This window comes from Puma concolor, chromosome D1 (genome assembly GCF_028749965.1).
Source record: "Puma concolor isolate L17-30 chromosome D1, mPumCon1.1.hap2, whole genome shotgun sequence".
Classification (NCBI taxonomy): domain Eukaryota; kingdom Metazoa; phylum Chordata; class Mammalia; order Carnivora; family Felidae; genus Puma; species Puma concolor.
The window spans coordinates 67,944,452-67,965,185 of record NC_141676.1 but is presented as its reverse complement, the minus strand read 5'-3'; the positions used below and the strand labels follow the sequence as shown (position 1 = coordinate 67,965,185).

The 20,734-nt window shown below is 36.5% G+C and overlaps 1 protein-coding gene across 25 annotated transcripts in view; it reads left to right on the top strand.

Moving 5' to 3' along the window:
• The window catches only part of DLG2 (discs large MAGUK scaffold protein 2), a 2,060,086-nt gene that overhangs the window by 1,303,167 nt on the left and 736,185 nt on the right, over positions 1-20,734 (top strand). Inside the window, exon 1 of one of the 25 annotated variants that reach the window (XM_086678466.1) lies at positions 13,367-13,583. The exons of 22 other annotated variants lie outside the window; for them this stretch is intronic. In XM_086678466.1, coding sequence (XP_086534592.1) covers positions 13,479-13,583 — 105 coding nt within the window. In that variant the 5' untranslated portion in view covers positions 13,367-13,478. Of the gene's footprint in view, positions 1-13,366; positions 13,584-20,734 lie in introns of those variants that run through there. 2 more of the 25 variants (XM_086678473.1, XM_086678471.1) reach the window with 2 other exon arrangements.

The window sequence follows — 20,734 nt, the reverse complement described above, 5'->3', positions numbered from 1 at the left end:
CTCACAATATTCCCAGAAGATTGAAAACATTATTATTATTCATTATTTACACAGCAGGAAGCTGAGACTTGGTAAGGTTAACCAAATTTCCCAAATTCACACGGTAAATAATTAATAGAGCAGACACTCAGACCCATTCATCATCTCCCAAGATTTTTTATTAATTGTTGTTCCCCTGGCTACAAGCTTTATTAGGATCAAGGACTGTCTCTTTCTCTTTTCCATATTATCTATCTATCCATCCATCCATCTATGTACCTATATATCTATACACCTATACATCTATCTACCTTTAATTCAAACTCCATTCCTTTCCTCGCTCTCACCTGATCCCCATTTTCTCATCATATATGTTGGAAATATCAAAGTCATCACCCTCTCCTCTGTGTGAAATAGACCAATAAGATATTTCTGTGTGTGTGTGTGTGTGTGTGTGTGTGTGTGTGTGTGTGTGTGTGTAGGAGTGCAGGGGAAGGGATAGAGAAAGAAAGGATAGAAGTGGAGGTAAGGGAGAGAAAAAGAAAGGAAAGAGATGGAGGGAGCAGGCAGAGGTAGGGAAGGCAAGAGAGAGACAGAGTATTATTCAAATACTGATTAAAACATGTAGTTGCGACCTAGTGGAGACATACTGATAAGAGTGAGGAAAAGGGAGGACAAACACTCAACGAACTTCTTTTTAGGGCCATTTTGATATCCTGGGTTGAGACAAGAAGTGAATCTATGAAATTTTTATGGTATCAACTGCTCAAAAGAGTCTTCCTAAGAAGACCAATGCTCTAGTCCTGGCCCTACCACTGCCTAACTGCATAATCCTTGGCACATTCCAGTCAGTCTGGGTCTCAGTTTCCTGTCTATAAAATAGATAAAACCATTCTAGCTTCCTAGGATTTTTTTTAAGAATCAAGTGAGATACTTATACAATGATGAAAATGCAATGAAGATTAGGTTCTTGAGGTGCTTATGAACTAGTGAGATTATAAACATAGGACATATGGATAGAACTTTGTGTTACATAGCAAAAGAAATATGTATATTTAAATAAAGATAACAGCTAATGACTATTTACTGGGCATTTATTTTATACTGGTCACATGGGCTGACCTGTTTAATCCTCACAACAACCATATAACATAAATGCCATTATCAAGCCTATTTTATAGATGAGGAAACTGAAGCCCAGGCTGTAGAGAATCCTGATCAAGGTCAAATAATTAAAACCCAGTCTGACTAGGATTCTAACCCAGGAAATCTGACTCCAGATCATCTACCCTTAATTGTGCTCTCTGCCTCGGTGTAGAGATAGGAAAGAATAGGCATTGCTTACGGAGGAGAAAGGACTTCAACCCCCAGGCTTAGCTGCCAGTAAGGAAATTCTAACATCAGTTTCTCTCCATGCCAGGTTTACCTCTTAACAGTGTGCCCTGCCCTCTCAGCCACCTCCTCACTGGCCATCAAAACACTTAGGCCATTCAAAAATACTTGTTTGGAAAAAAAAAATGAGTAGTTATGCTGTATAGATCTTGCATGTCAAACCTCTGGAAAATAGAAGTGCAATAGGCATATGGAAAGTGCCATTAATATATATATTTTTTCTATTTCCAGTTGAGATGTTTCTGTTTGGCCATACTTAGGCAGCACAGAAATAAAAGAAATTTTAGTGAGGCATCTTTATAAGTTCTTTTATGTTCAAGTTAGCAGTTCTACAATGCCTACATTAAAATCAGATTATCTTACATGTCATGTGATTACTTCTCTCCAGGCTTTTTACTAGAGTGGGCCACAGGGCTAAGAATACCATAAAAGCAAATTCACTCAGGGGAGTTATCGATTTTTTTTCCATCTTGCATTCCTATTACAACATGAAAAGCCCTAATCACCTCCCTCCTATATTTAATATGTTGTGAGGTTTCAAAAGCATCAGAGTGCAGCTTTATTGGAAGCTACTGTGAGGACCTGGGCATCTCAGCCCTTGAAATACAGTTAGGAGTATAATACTCTTGCATAGATGGCAAAGACAAAATGCAATGGGAAATGTGGAAGCCAGGGAAATAAAGTAATCTGAGAAGGTTAAAACATGGGAATGTCAATCGAATAATGTATGCTGCCAAAAAGAACTGAGAGTGGAAAAACCTAAGTTCAAGTCTTATATCTACCATTTATTCCTGGTGCAATTCACATGCCTATCATTTAATCATTGAGTCTATCTGTTACTTCAGTTTAGAAATGGGAGTGCTCACTGTGGCTGTACACACTCCATGTAGTTTTTGTGATAATCCAATCCATTCATTTATTCAACAAATGTTCAGTGAGCACCAATCTCATGCTAGAGATTATGTACATACAGGGATGTAATGATAAACAAAGGGACTCTTTTCTGTCCATGGGAGGGTAGTCCAATGAGGAGTTCAGCAATAATCTGAAAGTCACAAAAAAAAGAGGTTTATAAACTAGGTTCCATGAAAAGCTGTGACAGGGGCCCTGACAGAGTCTAGAGTAGTGGTTCTCAACTGGATGGGATTTCATCCCTCCGGGGGACATTTGGCAATGGCTAGAGATTTTTTTGGTTGTTAAAGCTGGGGGAAGGGAATGCTACTGACATCTAGTGAGGAGAGGACAGAGATGCTGTGAAGCCTCCTACAGTGCATAGTGGAACTGAGATTTGAAGGATAAGTGGGAGAGAATTCTGGAGAAAAGGTGGGAGAAGATTTGAAGCAAAGTAGCATTTGCATAGGAACTGACACAAGTATGAGCTTCATCATATCCTACATACTGGAAGCAGGCCTGTGGGGCTGCATCATGGAGTGAGGGAGAGCGGCACATGATGACATTGGTGATGGGCAAGGTTAGAGCAGATTCCAGTGTTCATGATGAAGTAGATATTGGGAGTTCCTGTGATGAATGCATATGGCTTAAATGACCAAGTGGAAGGAGCTGGGATTTACTGGATAAAGAAATGAAAGAATAGCAGATTTGAGGGGAAGGAAAGAGGATAAGAGTTCAGATTTTCAAGGCAGTAAGTCTGAGATGTCTGTGAGATACTTGAGTGGAGATGACCAGCATGCAGCCAAATACGCAATTCAGGAAAGAAATCTGTGTTCTGTATTAAATGAAGAAGGCATTGATTTACTAATATTTGGTTTTTGGTTTTGGGTTTTTTTGTTTTTGTTTTTGTTTGTTTTTAATAAGCTCTAGGCCCAAGGTGGGCCTTGAACTCACCACCCTGAGATCAAGTTGCATGCTCTACAACTGAGCTAGCCAGGCACCCCTGATGTTTAGTATGTGAATGAGTGAATAGACAGAGGGTGAAAAGGAAGAGAAGTCCTCGTTGTGAATGTGCTTTGTCAGCAAAATGTAGTCTATAAATATAAGGAATTTCTGTCATTATCAACATTAAATGAAATACTTTTCACATTCATCTGTTTCTATAACAAACCTTTGCCCATCCTCACTATATGCTAGGCAGCATGCTAGGGCCTGGGGATAAACAGATGAATAAGAATCACACCTACCCTCAAAAAGAGTCCAGAAAGCAAGTAGGGGGCAGATATTAAATTCTTTTTTTTAATATTTATTTTTGAGAAAGAGACAGAATGTGAGCGGGGAAGGGGCAGAGAGAGAGGGAAACAGAATCTGAAGCAGGCTCCAGACTCTTAGCTGTCAGCACAGAGCCTGACACGGGGCTCAAAATCATGAACCTTGAAATCATGACCTGAGCCAAAGTCGGATGCTTAATGAACTGAGCCACCCAGGCACCCCAGATTCTTATTACTGTCTTATCTGTGAGTTCTTGTAGCTTTTCTTCTGTCAGGAGAGTCCAAGGAGAAGAGCAGAGGACTCTTGAAGGGGAAGAAGATGAGGAAGACACATTTGATCTGCCTCCTAGTTTTATCCAGGTTAGCTCTGACCTTAACTACCCTGAGGGTTAATGTTGCTGTCATCTACTGGTAGGTAGAACTATGTTCAAAGCAGAACTAGTGTCCTGACTGCTTCAGTCTGCTTGCTTGGGATCACTCTCTTTCTTTCCTTGATAGTTCTGTGTTTAGGAATCCAGACTGTGCAGAGAACAGGGAATAGCACACTTTTGCAATGACTTGCATCTCTTAAGCATGTTTGAAGTATGACTGACTGATTAAATATATGGCACACTTCTCTTTTGTATGATTTTTTATATACTATAGGACATTTCATGCCCTCTGGAGCACTGCTGCATACAGTAAAAGTTCATGCCCCCCTTTACCCTGGTACACTCACATGAGTTTTGCCACCATCGAAAAAGACATGTCATTCTCTCTTAAATAGGAGAAAATGGGTCAGATGTGAATTTTTGATACGAACCGTGGCCAAATTCACCCTGTATCTTGAAAAATACACACACACACACACACACACACACACACACACACACACACCATAATAAGCATACTAACATAAGTTTATCCAAGTTTTATTAAGCTTTTATCTATTCTAGGCCTCATTAATAGCAGTAATATCAAGCAAACACTGAAAGAGCCCATCATGTCCTAGGCATTGTGCTGATGCTGAGTGTACATTTGCTTCTCTTCTCTGAAACTATAGTTTAGTGGAAGAGACTAAAAGTAAAAAGTGAATAAACAAATATATTTCAAGTTAAGATGGGAACTATGAAGGAAACAAACAAGGTTCTGGGAGAAAGAACATTAGGATGATACATACTTTAGAGTAGGGTGTGGTAGTGGTCAGGGAAGGTCAGTCTGCAACTACCTAAATATTTCTTGATCATTAGTCAAATGGAACCATAAGATATGAATTTATTATAGATTTTACTTATTACCTACTTATTAGTACTTATTTATTAAATATATTAACAAATTAAAATGAAATGGATTAATTTCATAAATGCTACTAGTGCGTACTGTGTGCTTGGCTCTTCTCTAGAGTTTTACAAATATTAGGGTGCCTGGGTGGCTCAGTGGGTTAAGCATCCCACTTTGACTCAGGTCATGATCACATGATTCATGAGTTCCAGCCCCGTATCAGGCTCTCTTCTGTCAGTGAGTCTCTGCCCCCCTCCCCTGCCCTCTCCTGCTCGTGCTCTATCTACAAATTAAACATAAAAAAGAGAGATAGATGATAGATAGATAGATAGATAGATAGATAGATAGACAGATGAAATTGTACAAATACTACCTAAGAGGTGAGTTCTGTTAATCTCCACTTTGCAGATGACAAACTGAAGCAGAGAAACTAAGGACCTGTCCAAGGTAGCATAGCTAGTAAGTGGCAAAGCAAGTTACATTAGCCTCTATGGACCTATTTCTCTATCTGTATATTGAGAATAGCACCTTGATGCTGCAGGGTAAAGTAGTTTTTAACAAAGTAAAATGGTAAATTTCTATTCTTACAATTTTAATATGTTATAATGTCACTGTTACAATTATGTAAGCTCTGAACTTCAAATATGACAGGGAAACCAGAGTTTTTACAATGGAGGATCCTACCCTCAAGAGAATTTACTGTATTACTAGAGAGAGATTGTCAACATGTATGACATAATGCATAATTCAGAATTACTTGAGATATCTTTGCTAAACTTAAGGTCTTATCTGTAAGTGCTTACTTTGAGAGGAAAATGGAATTATTGAGGATTAAAATCTATTCACAAATCACTGAATTATAACTGAAAGAAACAAGAGATGGTTGAATCTAAGATCTTCATTTTATAGATGAGTAATTTTAGCTTGTCAAAGCAAAATAACTGAACCAAGATCTTAGAGATAATTAGGGCAAGAATCATAACTAAGAGTAAGGCCCCCAGATATGAAATTTTGGTCCTTTCCTCTTGTTAAGCTTACGTGTATATTTTGTTTCCCTTCTTGCTAGAAAGTCATTGTTTTCTAATCCTCTCCCTTCCTATGGGAGATGGATCAAACTATAAGTTTGTAACATTAAAGGGTGACAGAATTTATCACTTGGGATAAAACCCAGGAGAGTGATACTTTCTGATGGTTTTTCTATGAACTTTTAGAGAACTTTTTAAAAATAGCTTCAATGAGATATAATTAATATCCAATGAACTGAAGATATTTAACATGTATAATTTGATAAGTTTTGACCTATGATACCATCCATTTAAGGTAATGAATGTATCTATATCACCCTCAAAAGTTTCATCATGTACCTTTGTAATCTCTCCATCCAACTTCCTCCCCTGACCTTCCTTACCCTTATTCCCAGATTTTCCTTTCTGTCACTATAGATTAGTTTTCATTTTCTAGGATTTTATATACATGGGATAAACAATATGTACTTTTAATGTTTTATTTGATTCAGCTTGGTTATTTTGAAATTCATTCAGTTGTATGTACCAATAGTTCATTCCTTTTCACTCATCTGTTACAATATACATACCAATATATCTAACCAAAAGTCACAAAGATTTTCTTCTACTTTTTTTCTTTTTCTAGTTTAATTTATAAAAATGTCTAAACTCTAGACATTTAGGTCTATAATTTAATTTGAATTAATTTGTATGGGGCGCCTGGGTGGTTCAGTTGGTTAAGCGTCCGACTTCAGCTCAGGTCATGATCTCACGGTCCGTGAGTTCGAGCCCGCGTCGGGCTCTGTGCTGACAGCTCAGAGCCTGGAGCCTGCTTCAGATTCTGTGTCTCCCTCTCTCTCTGACCCTCCCCCATTCATGCTCTCTCTCTGTCTCAAAAATAAATAAAACGTTAAAAAAAATTGTAAAGAGAGACATAATTCAAAATTTGCTGTTTTGCATTTGGATATCCAATTGTTCCAACATCATTTCTTGAAAAGATTACCTTTACCCCATTGAATTCCCTTTGCATTTATATTGAAAATCAGTTATCTATAGATGTGTGGAGTCTCTATTCTGTTCTCTTGGTATGTTTATTTATCTTTATGCCAGTGCCACACTGCTTTGATTACCTTAACTTTATAATAGGACTAGAAAACAGGTAAGATTTATTTCTCCAATTCTGTTTTTCCATCTCAAAGTTGTTTGGGCTATTCTATATTCTTTGAATTTCTATATAATTTTAGGATCAGCTTAGCAGTTTTTCCAGGACAAACAAATAAGCAAACAAACAAATATCATTGTAGAGTTTTTGATTGGGATTGCATTGCATTGAATCTATAAATCAATTTTCAAAAAATGATATCTTAACAATATTGACTATTCTTACCCAGAAACATGGTATATCTCTCTACTTATATGTCTTTAATTTCTCTCAGGAAATGTATTTGTTTTTTCAGTGTACATGGCTTGCACATGTTTTATACAGTTTATCCCTAAGTATTTTATATTTTTATCTTATTATAAATGGTATTATTTTTATTTCAGTTAACATTTATTTACTGCTAGTACAGAGAAATACAATTGATCTTTGTATATTGATCTTGTATTCTGCAACACTTGCTAAACTCATTTATAAATTCTAGAATTTGTTTTAGATTCCATGAAATTTTCTACATAGACAATTATGCCTTATGGGAAGAAAGACACTTTTATTTCTCCCTTTCCAATGTCTATTTATTGACCTGTTGCACTGTCTAGAACCTACCAGACAATGCTGAATATAAGTGATAAGAAAAAACATGTCTTGGGGTGCCTGGGTGGCTCAGTTTGTTAAGCGTCTAACTCTTGATTTCAACTCAGGTCATGATCTTATGGTTTGTGAGATGGAGTCCCTTGTGAGACTCTTATGCTGACAGCACGGAGTCTGCTTGGGATTTTCACTCTTCCTCTCTCTCTGCCCCTCTCCCACTTGCTAGTGTGCTCTCTCTCTATCAAAATAAATTAATTGAAAAAACATTTAAAAAAAGAAGAGACATTCCGATCTTGTCCTGAAAGTTTTGTTTTTGTTTTTGTTTTTTAAGCCAGGAATAGATACTGAATTTTGTAAAATGGTGTTTCTTGTACCTATTGAAATGATCATGTGCTTCTTTTTGTTTTTTGTATTATTAAAAAAAAATAATATCATGAATCATATTGGATTGTTTTCAAAAGTTAAACCTACTTGGTCATGATTCACTACCTTTTTTATATATTGTTGGAATCGATTTACTTAAAGTTTGTTTAGAATTTTTGCATATATAAGGGCATATGGGTATTTGCTTTGCTGGTAATATCCTCATCTGGCTTAGTACTAGGGTAATCTGGCCCCCAAAAAACAAGTTGGAAAGTATTGTTTCCTCTTTAGTTCTCTGATAGAATTTGTATAGCATTATTATTTCTTCCTTAAATACTTGGTAGAATTCATTAGTGAAGGCATCTGGGCATGGAGTTTCTCGGTGATAGGTTTTTAATTACAAATTCAATACCTTTAAATTTTTTTAATGTTTATTCATTTTTGAGAGACAGAGTGCAAGCCAGGGAGGGGCAGAGAGAGGTAGACATGGAATCTGAGGCAGGCTCCAGGCTCTGAGCTGTCAGCACATAGCCCAATGCAGGGCTCTGGCCAACGAACTGCAAGATCATGACCTGAGCCGAAGACAGACACTTAACCAACTGAGCCACCCAGGCACCCCTCACTATCTTTGATAAATATATGAATTAGCTATTTATGTTACTTATTCTCTTGAGTGAGAATTAGTATTTTATATTTCTCAAGAAAAGTATCCACTTCATCTAAGGTGTCAAACTTGTTGACATAAAGTTTTTTATGAGATTTTCTTATTGAACCTTTCATGGAGGCTATAAGATCTATAGTGATGCTACTACCTCTCTCATTCATGATTTTGATGATTTATTTCTTTCCTCATTTTTCCCTCATTAGTCTTCCCAGAGGATTATAATTTTATTGATATTATCAAAGAACTAGCTCTTAGTTTTATTGATTTTCTTTCCTTTCTCTTCTGATCCTTTTTATTTCCTTTCTTTTGCTTCTTTTATTGTGTTCTTGCTATATTTTTTGGTTGTGAAGAGTGCAAGCTGAGATCACTAATTTGAGCTCTTTTTTTTTTCTTATTCTTTTTAAAATAGGTGTTTAGTGCTATGTATGTTCTTTTAACTTTGGCTTTAAGGATATCCAACAAATTTTGATATGTTATGGTTTATTTTCATTCAGTTCAAAATACATTCTAATTTCTTTTTTATTTGTTCTTTAGCCAGTGGGTTATTTATAAGTGTTTTATTTAATTTCCAAACATTTTAGGACTGTCCAGAGATTGTTTTACCTTGATTTCTAACTTAATTTCACTATGGTCCAAGAATATACTTTTTTTTAACATGACTCCTTTTAAATTTATTAAAATTTGACTTATGGTTCAAAATATGTTCTATCTTGGTAAATGTTTTGTGAGCATTTGAAAATAATATGTGCATTTTGCCATTGCTGGGTGGAGTGTTCTCTAAAGGTACATTAGTTCAAATTCATGGATGGTTTTGTAAAGGTCTTCTATAACTTTATAGATTTCTTTCTGTGAATTCTATTAATTATTTAGGGTATTAAAATCTCCAATTATAATTATAGATGTCTCTGTTTTTACTTGTCACTTTGGTCTCTTCAGAAAAACAACCCTGTCTCATCAACTCAGCAAGTTCATTGGGTTTCATTTGGATTCTCCCTCCCTTCATTGTGGCATGGATATTCAAGGTTGTAGATGGGGTAGTTATAGGACTTACCTTACTTGTTTCCTGTCTCTCAGAGTTCACTGTTCTTTGTTGGCTGGTGTCCGTACTTGAAATTCATTGTTTCATGTATTTTGTCCTGTTTTTTGGTTTCTTCAGACTGGACTATAAATCCAAGCCCTGTTACTCCATTCTTACTAGAAGTACAATTGCCATAAAGTTATATTTAAACAAATCACCAATAGAAAGCATTCAAATGCAGAATTGCCTGGGCATGGCAATACCACCATACAAAAAGTATTTTTAGACATTCTTAGCTCTGTAATCTAATTTATAACATGGCAATGTATTTAAATATGAGGTACATATGGCCTAATGACTGAGTGTTAAACAGAAATTTGGTAGCCATTACATATCAGGCATTATGCTAACAGGATGAAAATATGTGCACTCTAATTTTGTGGGCAGGGGCAAATGCACAATGAAAAGTAGTTGAAAAGAAACAGAGGATTGAAATATATTTACCTTTGCATTGTTTCCAGCACCATGCTGAGATTATAGTAGAGCTCAATAAATGTTTATTAAACTAAGCTAAGTTGCACTAAGTCAAATATTTGGTCAAGTAAGATTCATGGTGTACTCCACTTGAATGTTGAAGGTAATAGATTATAGAATTTACAAGATTAGAGGTGCCTGGGTGATTCAGCCAGTTAAGTGTCAGATTCTTGATTTCTTTGTTTCAGCTCAGGTCGTGATCTCAGGGTCGTGAGATTGAACCCCATGTGGGGCTCTGAGCTGGGCATGGAGCTGTGTAAGAGTCTCTCTTTCTGTCCCTCTCCCTCCACTCCAACCTTACACCCTCTTACACCCCCACCCCCACTCCATGCTTGCGCACTCTCTCTCCTAAAAAAAAAAAACAAAAAACAAACAAACAAAAAAAACGATTGGGCTTGAGTATAAAACATGTTGTTTGTGTTTAATAAAAACTAAATAATTAAGTAAGTAGGTAACATGACCTAAATCACTGAGCCACCTAAAGCCTCCAAAAGTATACCAATGCACCTATTTAAAAAGTGGGGGAGGGGCACCTGGGTGGCTCAGTCAAGTTTAACACCCCACTTTTGGTTTCAGCTCAGGTCATGATCTCATGGTTCATGACATGGAGCCCTCAGCCCCTTATCAGGCTCAGCACTAGCAGCACCAAGGCTGCTTGGGTTTCTCTCTCTCTCCTTCTCCTGCTCCCGCCTGCTTTCTCTGTCTCTCAAAATAACTAAATATTTTTAAAAGTGGAGGATAGATCTATGGAATTAATTTACCACCTCATGAGGTTTAAGAAGAGTTTCACTGAATTTATGCATATGGATGCTCTAAAAATTGGTCAGAGCTAAGACTGGTTAGCATTAGGAATAAGAAGCTATTGAGTTTGCATTTAAGAGTAGCTTTAGTTCCAGTGTAAATTTTACTATTAAACTCTCTTAGTGTCATATTCCTTCCAAACCAATCAGTAATGGCCTCTAATTCCCCACCCTCTGCCTTTGTTTTACTTTTCTTTCCTCAGGAATATCCCTTTTCTATCTTTGCATGTTCACATTTTGCCCTAACTTAAGCTCTAGCAAAGTACTAAATCTTCCATGAGGCTGCCCTAATTTTCCCAATGGATATGTTTTTTTTTTTTCTTTTTCATTGTTTTGTGAATAGTTTGTGCTGCCTCTTTTATAACCCTTTTTCTAAATTGGCTTTTGTTTTTCATGCCCGGATATTGTCCCTTCAATTAGTCTTTAAGCTCCTTAAAGAGAGCCTCACCATCTGATTTGTGCATCTGTGTATAGTACAATAAAAAAGTATAACACATGAGAGATGCTTAATATGCTTATTGAAGAATGAATGATTCCAAGGTCATTTTTTTTTTTTATGTAGAGTTTCTACATGTAGACTGCAGATTATCTACCCTGTTTCTAAAGAGTAAGGAAAGGAGGATCTTTTTGGACATGCTGCTTAAACGAAAGAAGGAAGGGAGCTGGCAGACAAGAGGTAGAAGAAATGCATGGTAGGACAGAAGATTCAGCTGGGGGCTGGAATAATGGTGAATATTTGCTCAAAGGATTCAGAAAGGATGGCTGAAATTTTGGAGGATAACATAGAAAACAACTTTATATTTTCCTGTTGTTTGCAAAGAAATACTGAGCATTTACTAGGGAAGGAATATTTTCTGAAAGTTGTGGGCTGGCTGGTCCACAATGTGTAAGGAAGAAGCATGTGGCTGGGGCAGATGGGAGAGTATAAGGGCAGGAATGAAGGCAGAGGAGGGACTGTGGGTGTGAGCTGAACAGAACACCATGAATGAGAAAAAGAGAAGGTTGGTTGAATTCGTATTGAAAAACAAACTAATGGCAATAGCCTTATGGTGTGTACTCATGAAATATTAAGGAAAAATAATCTTCCTACAAATTAGCCCAGGTAGAAATTTTGGAAGATCAATTCTACTTCCAATTCCTTCATTAAATTTGAAAAATAATTGAGATAGGAGGAAACCTTTCAGCCTTTGAGATTTTCATAGTGCAAGGTCATTATCATGAACTAATCTGCCATTGCCATGACATAAATGCAGAAAAACTAGGTAACCCAAATCATGCAGCTCTTCTAAAAATATACAGCAAAAATCCTTCATTTATGTCATCAAACTGTTTCCCAAAATTTGTGCCTTGTTTTGTACTCCTTAGATTTTTTGGGTCAATTAAAAGCACAATTTATTCATTATATTATGTATTGCCCTCAGTTTACCCCTTACCTCTAGAAATACTTGAATAAATGTCCTCCTGTTGGCTACATGACTAGCTCTGAGAGTACAGATTCCTTTGGAACTTGTGAGTGCTCAGTCTTTTCTTTCAAAATGCATTACCCCCAAGTCACCAATCCCACAAAGACTAGGGGCTAGTGGAGGAGCCTCACTTTACTTTGTGGGCTCCTGATTAGGTGAAGAAGTCCTTAGAATATGTAATAGATTTATTTAGTACTTTATACTAGCCTTACTGCTGTTAAAGTGTGCAACCAATTTCTTTGGAATTAACATGTTCAAATTCTGGGAAGACAACTCTCTGGTCCCAAGACTGTTTAAAGGCTCAATTCTCCTGGCATTATTTATGAAAATTCTACTTAGAATAGCAAACAAATGTGACTTTTCTCTACTACATAAAGCAACAGAAAGGTCTTCTAACTGCTTTTATATTTTAAGATAAATAATTGACTACATTTTATACTTAAGAACCTTCTGGCTGGTCTTTAGGGATAGTTCCAGGGACACAACTCTGTAGTTAATAAAGGCAATGGTGCTCCATAGATGAAAAAATATGTCATGTTTAGTTCTTAACTAAAGTGAGAAGAGAGTTGGACATATTAAATGACACTTTGAGAATGAACGTATATGGTTGCATTTCTCTCACAGCAGACAAGTATAGACACCTGCATATAATCATACATGGGTGTATGTAACCCACTGCCATTAATTTTACTACTTTTCACAAGCTACTCAAATTTTACCTTCATGGCCTGCCACCCAAATCTTCTGGTAGAAATTTTTTCACATCTCCTTCCCTCCTACTTCTTTCCCCCCACACACTTATGGTATGTGCAGTTTCGCCAGACCCGTGTGAAGACAGGGGAACATTGATGGGATTGCTTTTCACAAGTGTGGGAACGAAAATCCTTCCCAATGAAAACATCTGTCTCTGTTCAAGTCATGCCCAGTTATCCCCCGAAAGAAATGTTCTGATTAACTTTTTTTTTTAAGTCTTAAGATAGCAGTTTGTGTAGCAGATCTAATTAAGAAGTTTATGTAACAGATCTGCAGGGTTTTTTCCTTCTTCAACTGGGTTCTTTGAGCTCAGTTTGAGTGTTACTAGCTTTCGCTATGCAACGGCCAAGTGCTTCCCGGGCTGAAAATTATCAGCTTTTGTGGGATACTATTGCTTCCTTAAAACAATGTGAGCAAGCTATGCAACATGCATTCATTCCGGTAAGGAAAATTTCCTTTTATTTTCCTAAATTTTTTTTCTTCTTCTTTTTCCTTTTATAGCTGTAGATAAATGGCATGTATTATATGCATTTAAAGATGTGGTATCTTCTCTGTAGCTTTTGTTTGGGATAAATATATCTCTGTCTTGCTCTGTATGAAGTCTGAATTCTTAATATGGCCAGACGTTGATCAATGAGAAAGAGTAAATAGTGGTCCAAGCAAACTCATCCTCTTGAAAATAGTAGTGTCTAACAAGTAACATGTACTAAAGAAAGGGAGCAAGATTGATATTTCTCATATTAATATTTGATACAACTTGCAGTATGTGTTTCTTGGCTTATTCTCTCAGAACTCCTTAGAATGGCTTGAATATCTTTTTGCAGTGGGTTTGATACATAGATCAAGATTCCAAAAGTTAGTTCTTACATTTTGGTTATTTATTCAAATGAAATCCACCATAAAATCTCTCTTGAAAGCGTGACTGTTCCTTTAGTAAAGCAGTGATGCACTCTTTAGAAATTTGTAAATGTAGCTGGTAGAAGTATATAGATATATAAAATGAATTAATAAGTCAGTGTCATTGTGCTATATATTACAGAAATAATGTTTGTGCTTATAATTATTTAACAGGAAGAATGAGGGTGGCTACATTAGATAGGCTGAGATGAGGTGGAATAAGAGTTTTAAAACATTTGATTCTTTAATTGAATCTGTTTTGAAGGATCAAGAATAAAAGAATTAAGAATAAAAGAAACTCTTAACAATTAGTCTCTGATAAAAATGTACGTGGAGTAGCTTATGAAAAACATTATTTCTGATGTAGAAACTCAAGAGACATACCTCTGTCAATAGTTGGAATAAATCTTCTTTGAAGTTCAAGTTATTTTCAACTGACTGAAGTTAGGTGATATTGTATTTTTGTCTGTAACTTGGGAATCACCTAAATGTTTCAAAGACTGTGATACCTTTAAAGTTCTTCTCACGGAGTACTATTTTCTAGTTGGACCTCTGTAAATTGATCTTGATAGTTAAAGACATAAAACATAATTTTTGCAAGGAATTTAATGGTGAAAATCTCTCCACAATGGAATAAGTTATAATGATTCTACATTGAACTGAGACTTGATGTGTATAGTTTGCTTCTCCTGTCTTTATTAAGCTTTTCTTCCTTTGTTTTATCAGGGAGAATATGATACTCTTTGTGAAGCTAGTATCACCTCGTTTTGGAGCTTTCTCTGGCCAGGCAGTTATTTTCTCCCTTTTCTGCTGCTTGCATGCACCTCCCATTTATCACCTAACATATTTTGTTGCATGTGTTTTCTTCTCTGTCTCTTATATTGTCATTTATTGGAGTGAAAGAGAAAATTAAAGTAAGTTTAAGGAAGAAACTAACACTTATTTGTTTGTTTTCTTATTGTCCTGTCTTGAACTCCCTGAATATAGGATGCATCTATCTCCAGGTTCTACAAGTGTGTAGCACAGCAAAGAGTGCTTGTTGAGCACTTAAGAAATGAAACCAAATAGCAAATCTCCAATTCTAGCATTTCCAGTTAGTACATGGCAGTTTTCATCAACAGCTTTGTCTATGCTGACCTCATAAAATTATCTCTATTTACAACTATCTGGAGAAAACATTAAAACTTGACTAAAGCATCAAAATGGGGTTATGTTGGGAGTGGCAGTGTTTTGATGTAGGGGATATACCCTTATTGGAAAAAAATAGCCTTGGATTTAGTTTCCATAGTCCATGGGCCACTCTTTCTTCCATTCTAATGTCTGTTCCCAATTCCCTCCACTGCACCATACACAGAAATTACCAGGTTTTTTTTTTTTTTCAGGTTAGCTTCATTTTGAGTCCTCTAAGTCCTTTTAGAAGACATTAAGAATTTGCCAATCTCTCAAATATTCTCAATTTTTTTCCGAGTCTTACATTAAATATATCATTATATCATAATTTTATGAGGATTACTTTTAGAAAACATGGCTATTAAAATATTACTATCAGCTGGAGGTAAATCTGTTTAAATTGAGCCTCAATTTTTTATCAGAACATGTAATTTAGATCTCAGAAAAAGGTCTTTATTTATTTCATACTTTATGCACTGTTTAAGCACAGTAATAATGTATTTCATACATACAAAGATACACACATATTTACACACACATGTACATACATGGATATATGGCATTCTGGCCCTTCATTATTTCGAATATACAAATAAATTCTAAAAATACCTATATTGGCCATGATGTTTTAAACCTATTCAGGAAATGACAACCTATATTGATTTAATCAATTACCTCCTTTAAAATAAACCTGATTTTCTTTTAAAATAAAATACTGGAAATGAATAATGTATAGGAAATATAGGCACATACTATATAGCTATCTTAGGAAACCTGACCTGGTGTTTCACTCGCAGGTAAATGTTGTTTGTACGTGTCCTATGTCCTATAAATGTGTATTGCTAGCACATCATTAGAGTTCAGAGCTACCTAGAATGTCTGTACAATTTCTCAGACACACAATAAGCTATAGAAAGCAAAGAGTTTTTCAGTCACTGCACTTCTATGAACTAATAATAAACCTGACATACAGCCTCAAGTTATAATATAATCAACCCCAGAGAATCTGCCCATTCAGCCTAAAGTTTATCTTGGTGAAAGAAACCTAAAGCAGCTGATACCTGGATAGTGTAACTGTCCCAAATGGACTACACAAACAGGGAAGCCAACCTATGAAGTTTTTCACAGCTCAACTTTTTGGTCTCACATAATAGATCATGCCTTGTAATGGTGAGGTGGAGATCAAATCTGGAATCTTAGGGGAGTTCTTCTACTTGACCCAAGAACCCTGGGTATAAAAGAGCAACACAGAATTCCCTGTATCTTTAGCATAAGTGCCAGCCAATGTAAGTTGTAAGTATTTATTAGATGGCTGAAGGATAAAAAGCTCTCATTTGAGTCCCATAAATTGGTTCCATCATTGGAACTATAAGTGCATCTTTATAGACATTCAGTATCTTTGGGGTTCAGGCAAATCAAGGTTTTGCTGTTTTGTTATTCAAATGAATGGATATGCTTATAAAAACAGTCCCATGATTAGTAGTTCTTTTCATAGAGACTGACCTGTGTTTCCATTCACTGTTAGTTCATTCACTTCACTCATATTTTATTGAGATCCTACTATGTTTCGTCATGGTCCTAGGCACAGGATAAAGACCTGAATGTGCACTTTAACTTTTATGACACCCAGTCACTTTGGAAGAGACACTTCATTATCCCTTGCCCAAAAGGTGCCCCACTGTTTCTTGCTGCAATGTACAAAGTTGGTTTTCTTTCTACTACTAGTCACCAGGTTTGAATTTTGTCTAATGTGAATGTCATGCAGCTTACCAAGCAGTGGGAGAGATGCTGAAATGATTCAATTAGGAGAACCCTGATGAAACCTACATGGAATTTTGCTCATGAGAAATATTTTCAAATGGATACACAGATGATTCTAACACCGGATACTAAGTGTTGAGTGTCCTAAGTACCCATGAATTACCCTAAGAATTAAGGAAAGGGGCGAGTTTCACAGAAGGGTATCAGCTAGATTTTGAAGGTTAAGTAGAATATAGACATGCAGTGATGACGGAGGAAGAGGACATTGAAGTGGAGGGAACAATAAAAGCACTTACTAATTGCATAAACATGGTTCATTTTTTCACCTGATCATTCATTCAACCAATATTTATTAACTACCTTATCGGAAAATTATGTAATAGGGCTGAGCATATAGCAATAAATAGGACAAGCTTAAGTCTGCCCTGAGGCACTTACATTCTTAGGGGAGGAGACAAACATGAACTAAACAATTATGTATATATCTGTATTGTACACTTTAATGCTATCCTGTGTGGTTCATAGCATTTCTCACACTTGCAATTGAGTATTGCACATATGTGCACACAGATACACAACTATTACCAGTATAGCAACTGCAGATATTTTTGCAAAACCTCTACATATAAGGCAAATGGAATAAAATATTCTTTCCTAAGCATATCATAGTCTTAATATACATGTTAATTTCCCTAGCAAAAAATTAGTATGTCCTGTCTGACACATGGTACCTGAGATTGGTACTTGTAGTGTAAAAGTGACCATATGTATTGAGTACCTCTTTTATGTTGGGTACTGTTCTAAGCACACCACATATTATTTCACTAAATTCTGTCAACAGCTCTCTGATATGGGCACTATCCTCTCCATTTTACAAAGTTTACAGCTATTAAGTGACTTTCCCATAATCACATAGCTAGTGAATGGAAAGACCAGACCTTTAAACTAGTTATGTGGCTCCAGAACTAATTTTCGTAATGGGTTCACTAGAATAAGGAGAAAACCACTGAGACTAAAACAGTTGCAGTAGAAGCAGCAATCTGGGGATGTACAGACCACAGTAGATGTAGGAAGGTGGGAGTGATCCATCTGCCTGGAATGGAGGGGAAAGATGAAGGATGATTGCAAAGAAGAGAGAGGTCTTGAGATGGTTTTAAAACAAGAGAAGGAGATAAGAAAGGATGAAACAGTAGGTACAAAGGCCCCAAGGCATAAAAAAGCAGTATGAAGAGAGGGATAGTTATCAACTTTCCCAAGCCCTGATCTTCCTCTTTGAGCATCAGTGACAGCAAGGTCAGAAACAAAAAGGGTAAGAGTTGGGTCATTTGTTTAAAGTCAGGAATCCTTCAAGTCAATCAGAGAAGAATCAGTGATTAAGTCAGGCTCATACTAAGGCACTGGAGTCTGAAGAGAATCTCCAGTGGAAAAAGAGATAACTTTTAGACACCTGGCTTCATTACCGCTGCTACCTGTGGCCTAGACTACAGGTTAACACCTATCTGTGCCTGCAAGTGAGAACATGTGCCTAGAGAAGCAGAGAAAGCTTATGCACAGGTATAATAGAATGAAACAAAGATAGAAAGAGAAAAGGAGATGAGAAACCATATGGTCCCTAAGAAAGATGCTGAAAGAGATGAGCCTGACAGGAACAGAGAGAAGCTGGCAGAGACTTGCCTGTGGCTTCCTGGGTCCCTCAGAATTCCCAGTTCTTAGTTCCTGTTCATCAGATGGCTAACCTGCTGTGCTTCCTGCCCTTTCAACCTAATAGTTCAGATTTTGCTTAAGCTACTGTATGTGGCTTTCTATTCCCTGCAACCAAAGAACCTTAGCTAAGACAAGGACCAGTTAGTGGCTAGTGTTCCAGGGACAGGATCCAGCCGTACAAGAAAGGACAGGACAAGAACTGGAGGGAAGGCGAGCAAATCAGCTGAGTACACTGGGCTTGAAAGGTGAAGTTCCATCATTCAAGACTTAACTTACATGACCTTCCACAAGACTTCTCTCATATCTTATAACCGGATTATATGCCTTCTCCCTTATTATTTCAACCCTGATAATACACTCCCTGAAGAAAAATAAGAGTAGAGAATGTACTCATACACTGATTTAATCTATTCTTTGTTATTGAATCATCACAATACCAACATGAAATGATCCTAATATTATCACCTCCATTTTAGATCAGTGGGGTCAGGTATCTTGTTTAAGATCCTATAGGTGGTAAGACTAGGAGAGAACCCAGGCCTTCTCAACCTAATCCCATCTCCTCACCCACCATGGTACTTTGCTCCTATTTCTCTTGTGATATTGTTCTGCTTTGTATTACAGAAATTTGAGGGATTTCTCTTATTTTTACATGACACCATAAACTCCTTATAGAGCAAAACCACGTGCTTCTTCTTCCTACTTTCTGCAGCTCCAAGTACAGTGCCTTAACTATGATGTTTGTTAAATAAATCTGTAAGCGCTTATTAATACTTAAAATGTGACAACCTAGCAGCAATGGGATAATAACAATAGAATAATCCTTCTTGTCTGAAATACCTCCTCAAAGCCTATCTTTTTGGTTCCAGTATCACTTCTACAGACCTTGCCTCTGGTCCCTGGATGTTGACTTTGAGCCATCATAAGCTTAGGTCAGATCTAAATAGGATTTGCTCAATGATGAGTTTCAGTCCTAGTTCATGGTGTTCCAAGTGTGTTTTGTCCTTTCTGGATTCTAAATATTGCTTGACTCATCATCCTCAATCATGTCGGATTCATTTCTCTATTTCATTCCTCTTAGCCTCACTTCACATTTCTGTCTAGTAATACCCCAGTTTTTAGTCTATTTCCTCCTGAAGAATATGAACAAGGCTATTAATGGAATTCCTATTAGTAAAGGAACAAAGATGAAACTTAATCTATAGAGATATTCAACCTAAGGGAGGGAAAATAACTACATCAGAAGCGACCTGGATAATTGCAACAACCTGGGACTGCACGAACATTTGCAGATTTCTGGTAAAATGGAATAGAATAGCCACTTTTGTTTTTGAACAAAAGGCAAGAACTTGCTATCTTTTTATCCTCCTCTTTTATGCTATTTGCATTTTCTTTGACTGCTGGCCTTGTGATTCCTGTGCATAGGCATTTTGAGTTCATGAAAAAGTAATGCCAGGTACAGGATGCTTTCTCATTATCCCATTGTTGCTGATTGTAAAATGTTTATGTGGATTCATCACAATGAGTATCAGTGCAGATATGTTACTGTACAACAATATAAAGCCCATCCTCTGCCACTCCCACTTTCCTCACCCACTCCAGAAATTGCAAAAATAGGACCCAAAACATTTTTGTTACAGAATAGGAAACTAGGCATTTGTTCAGAGCTAATAATAGCAGTCCTCCTCCAAGTAGCAAAACAAAATTAAAACACACACATATCGAATTCTTGAAAACTTTAATGAGCTAATACTAAATATGTTGTACTTCTTTAAACTTCATTTAGATATTTTTACTTAGGGAGATGCTTAACAACAAAGGAGTTACTAATTTTTATCTTGAAAATATACTGCTTTTACTCTTGCTGCTGCTGAAACTCCTGTTACTCTGCTACTACTATCTTCCTTATATTGCTCTATCTTGTTGTAATTTTCAAAGCATTGCAAATTATATTCTTGGTCTTTATACCTTAGCAAGGTAGGCAAGACAGATGTTAACATCTCCATATTATTTATAAGGAAGTTAAAAGTGAAAGAGTTGAAATGGCTGGAATCAGAAGT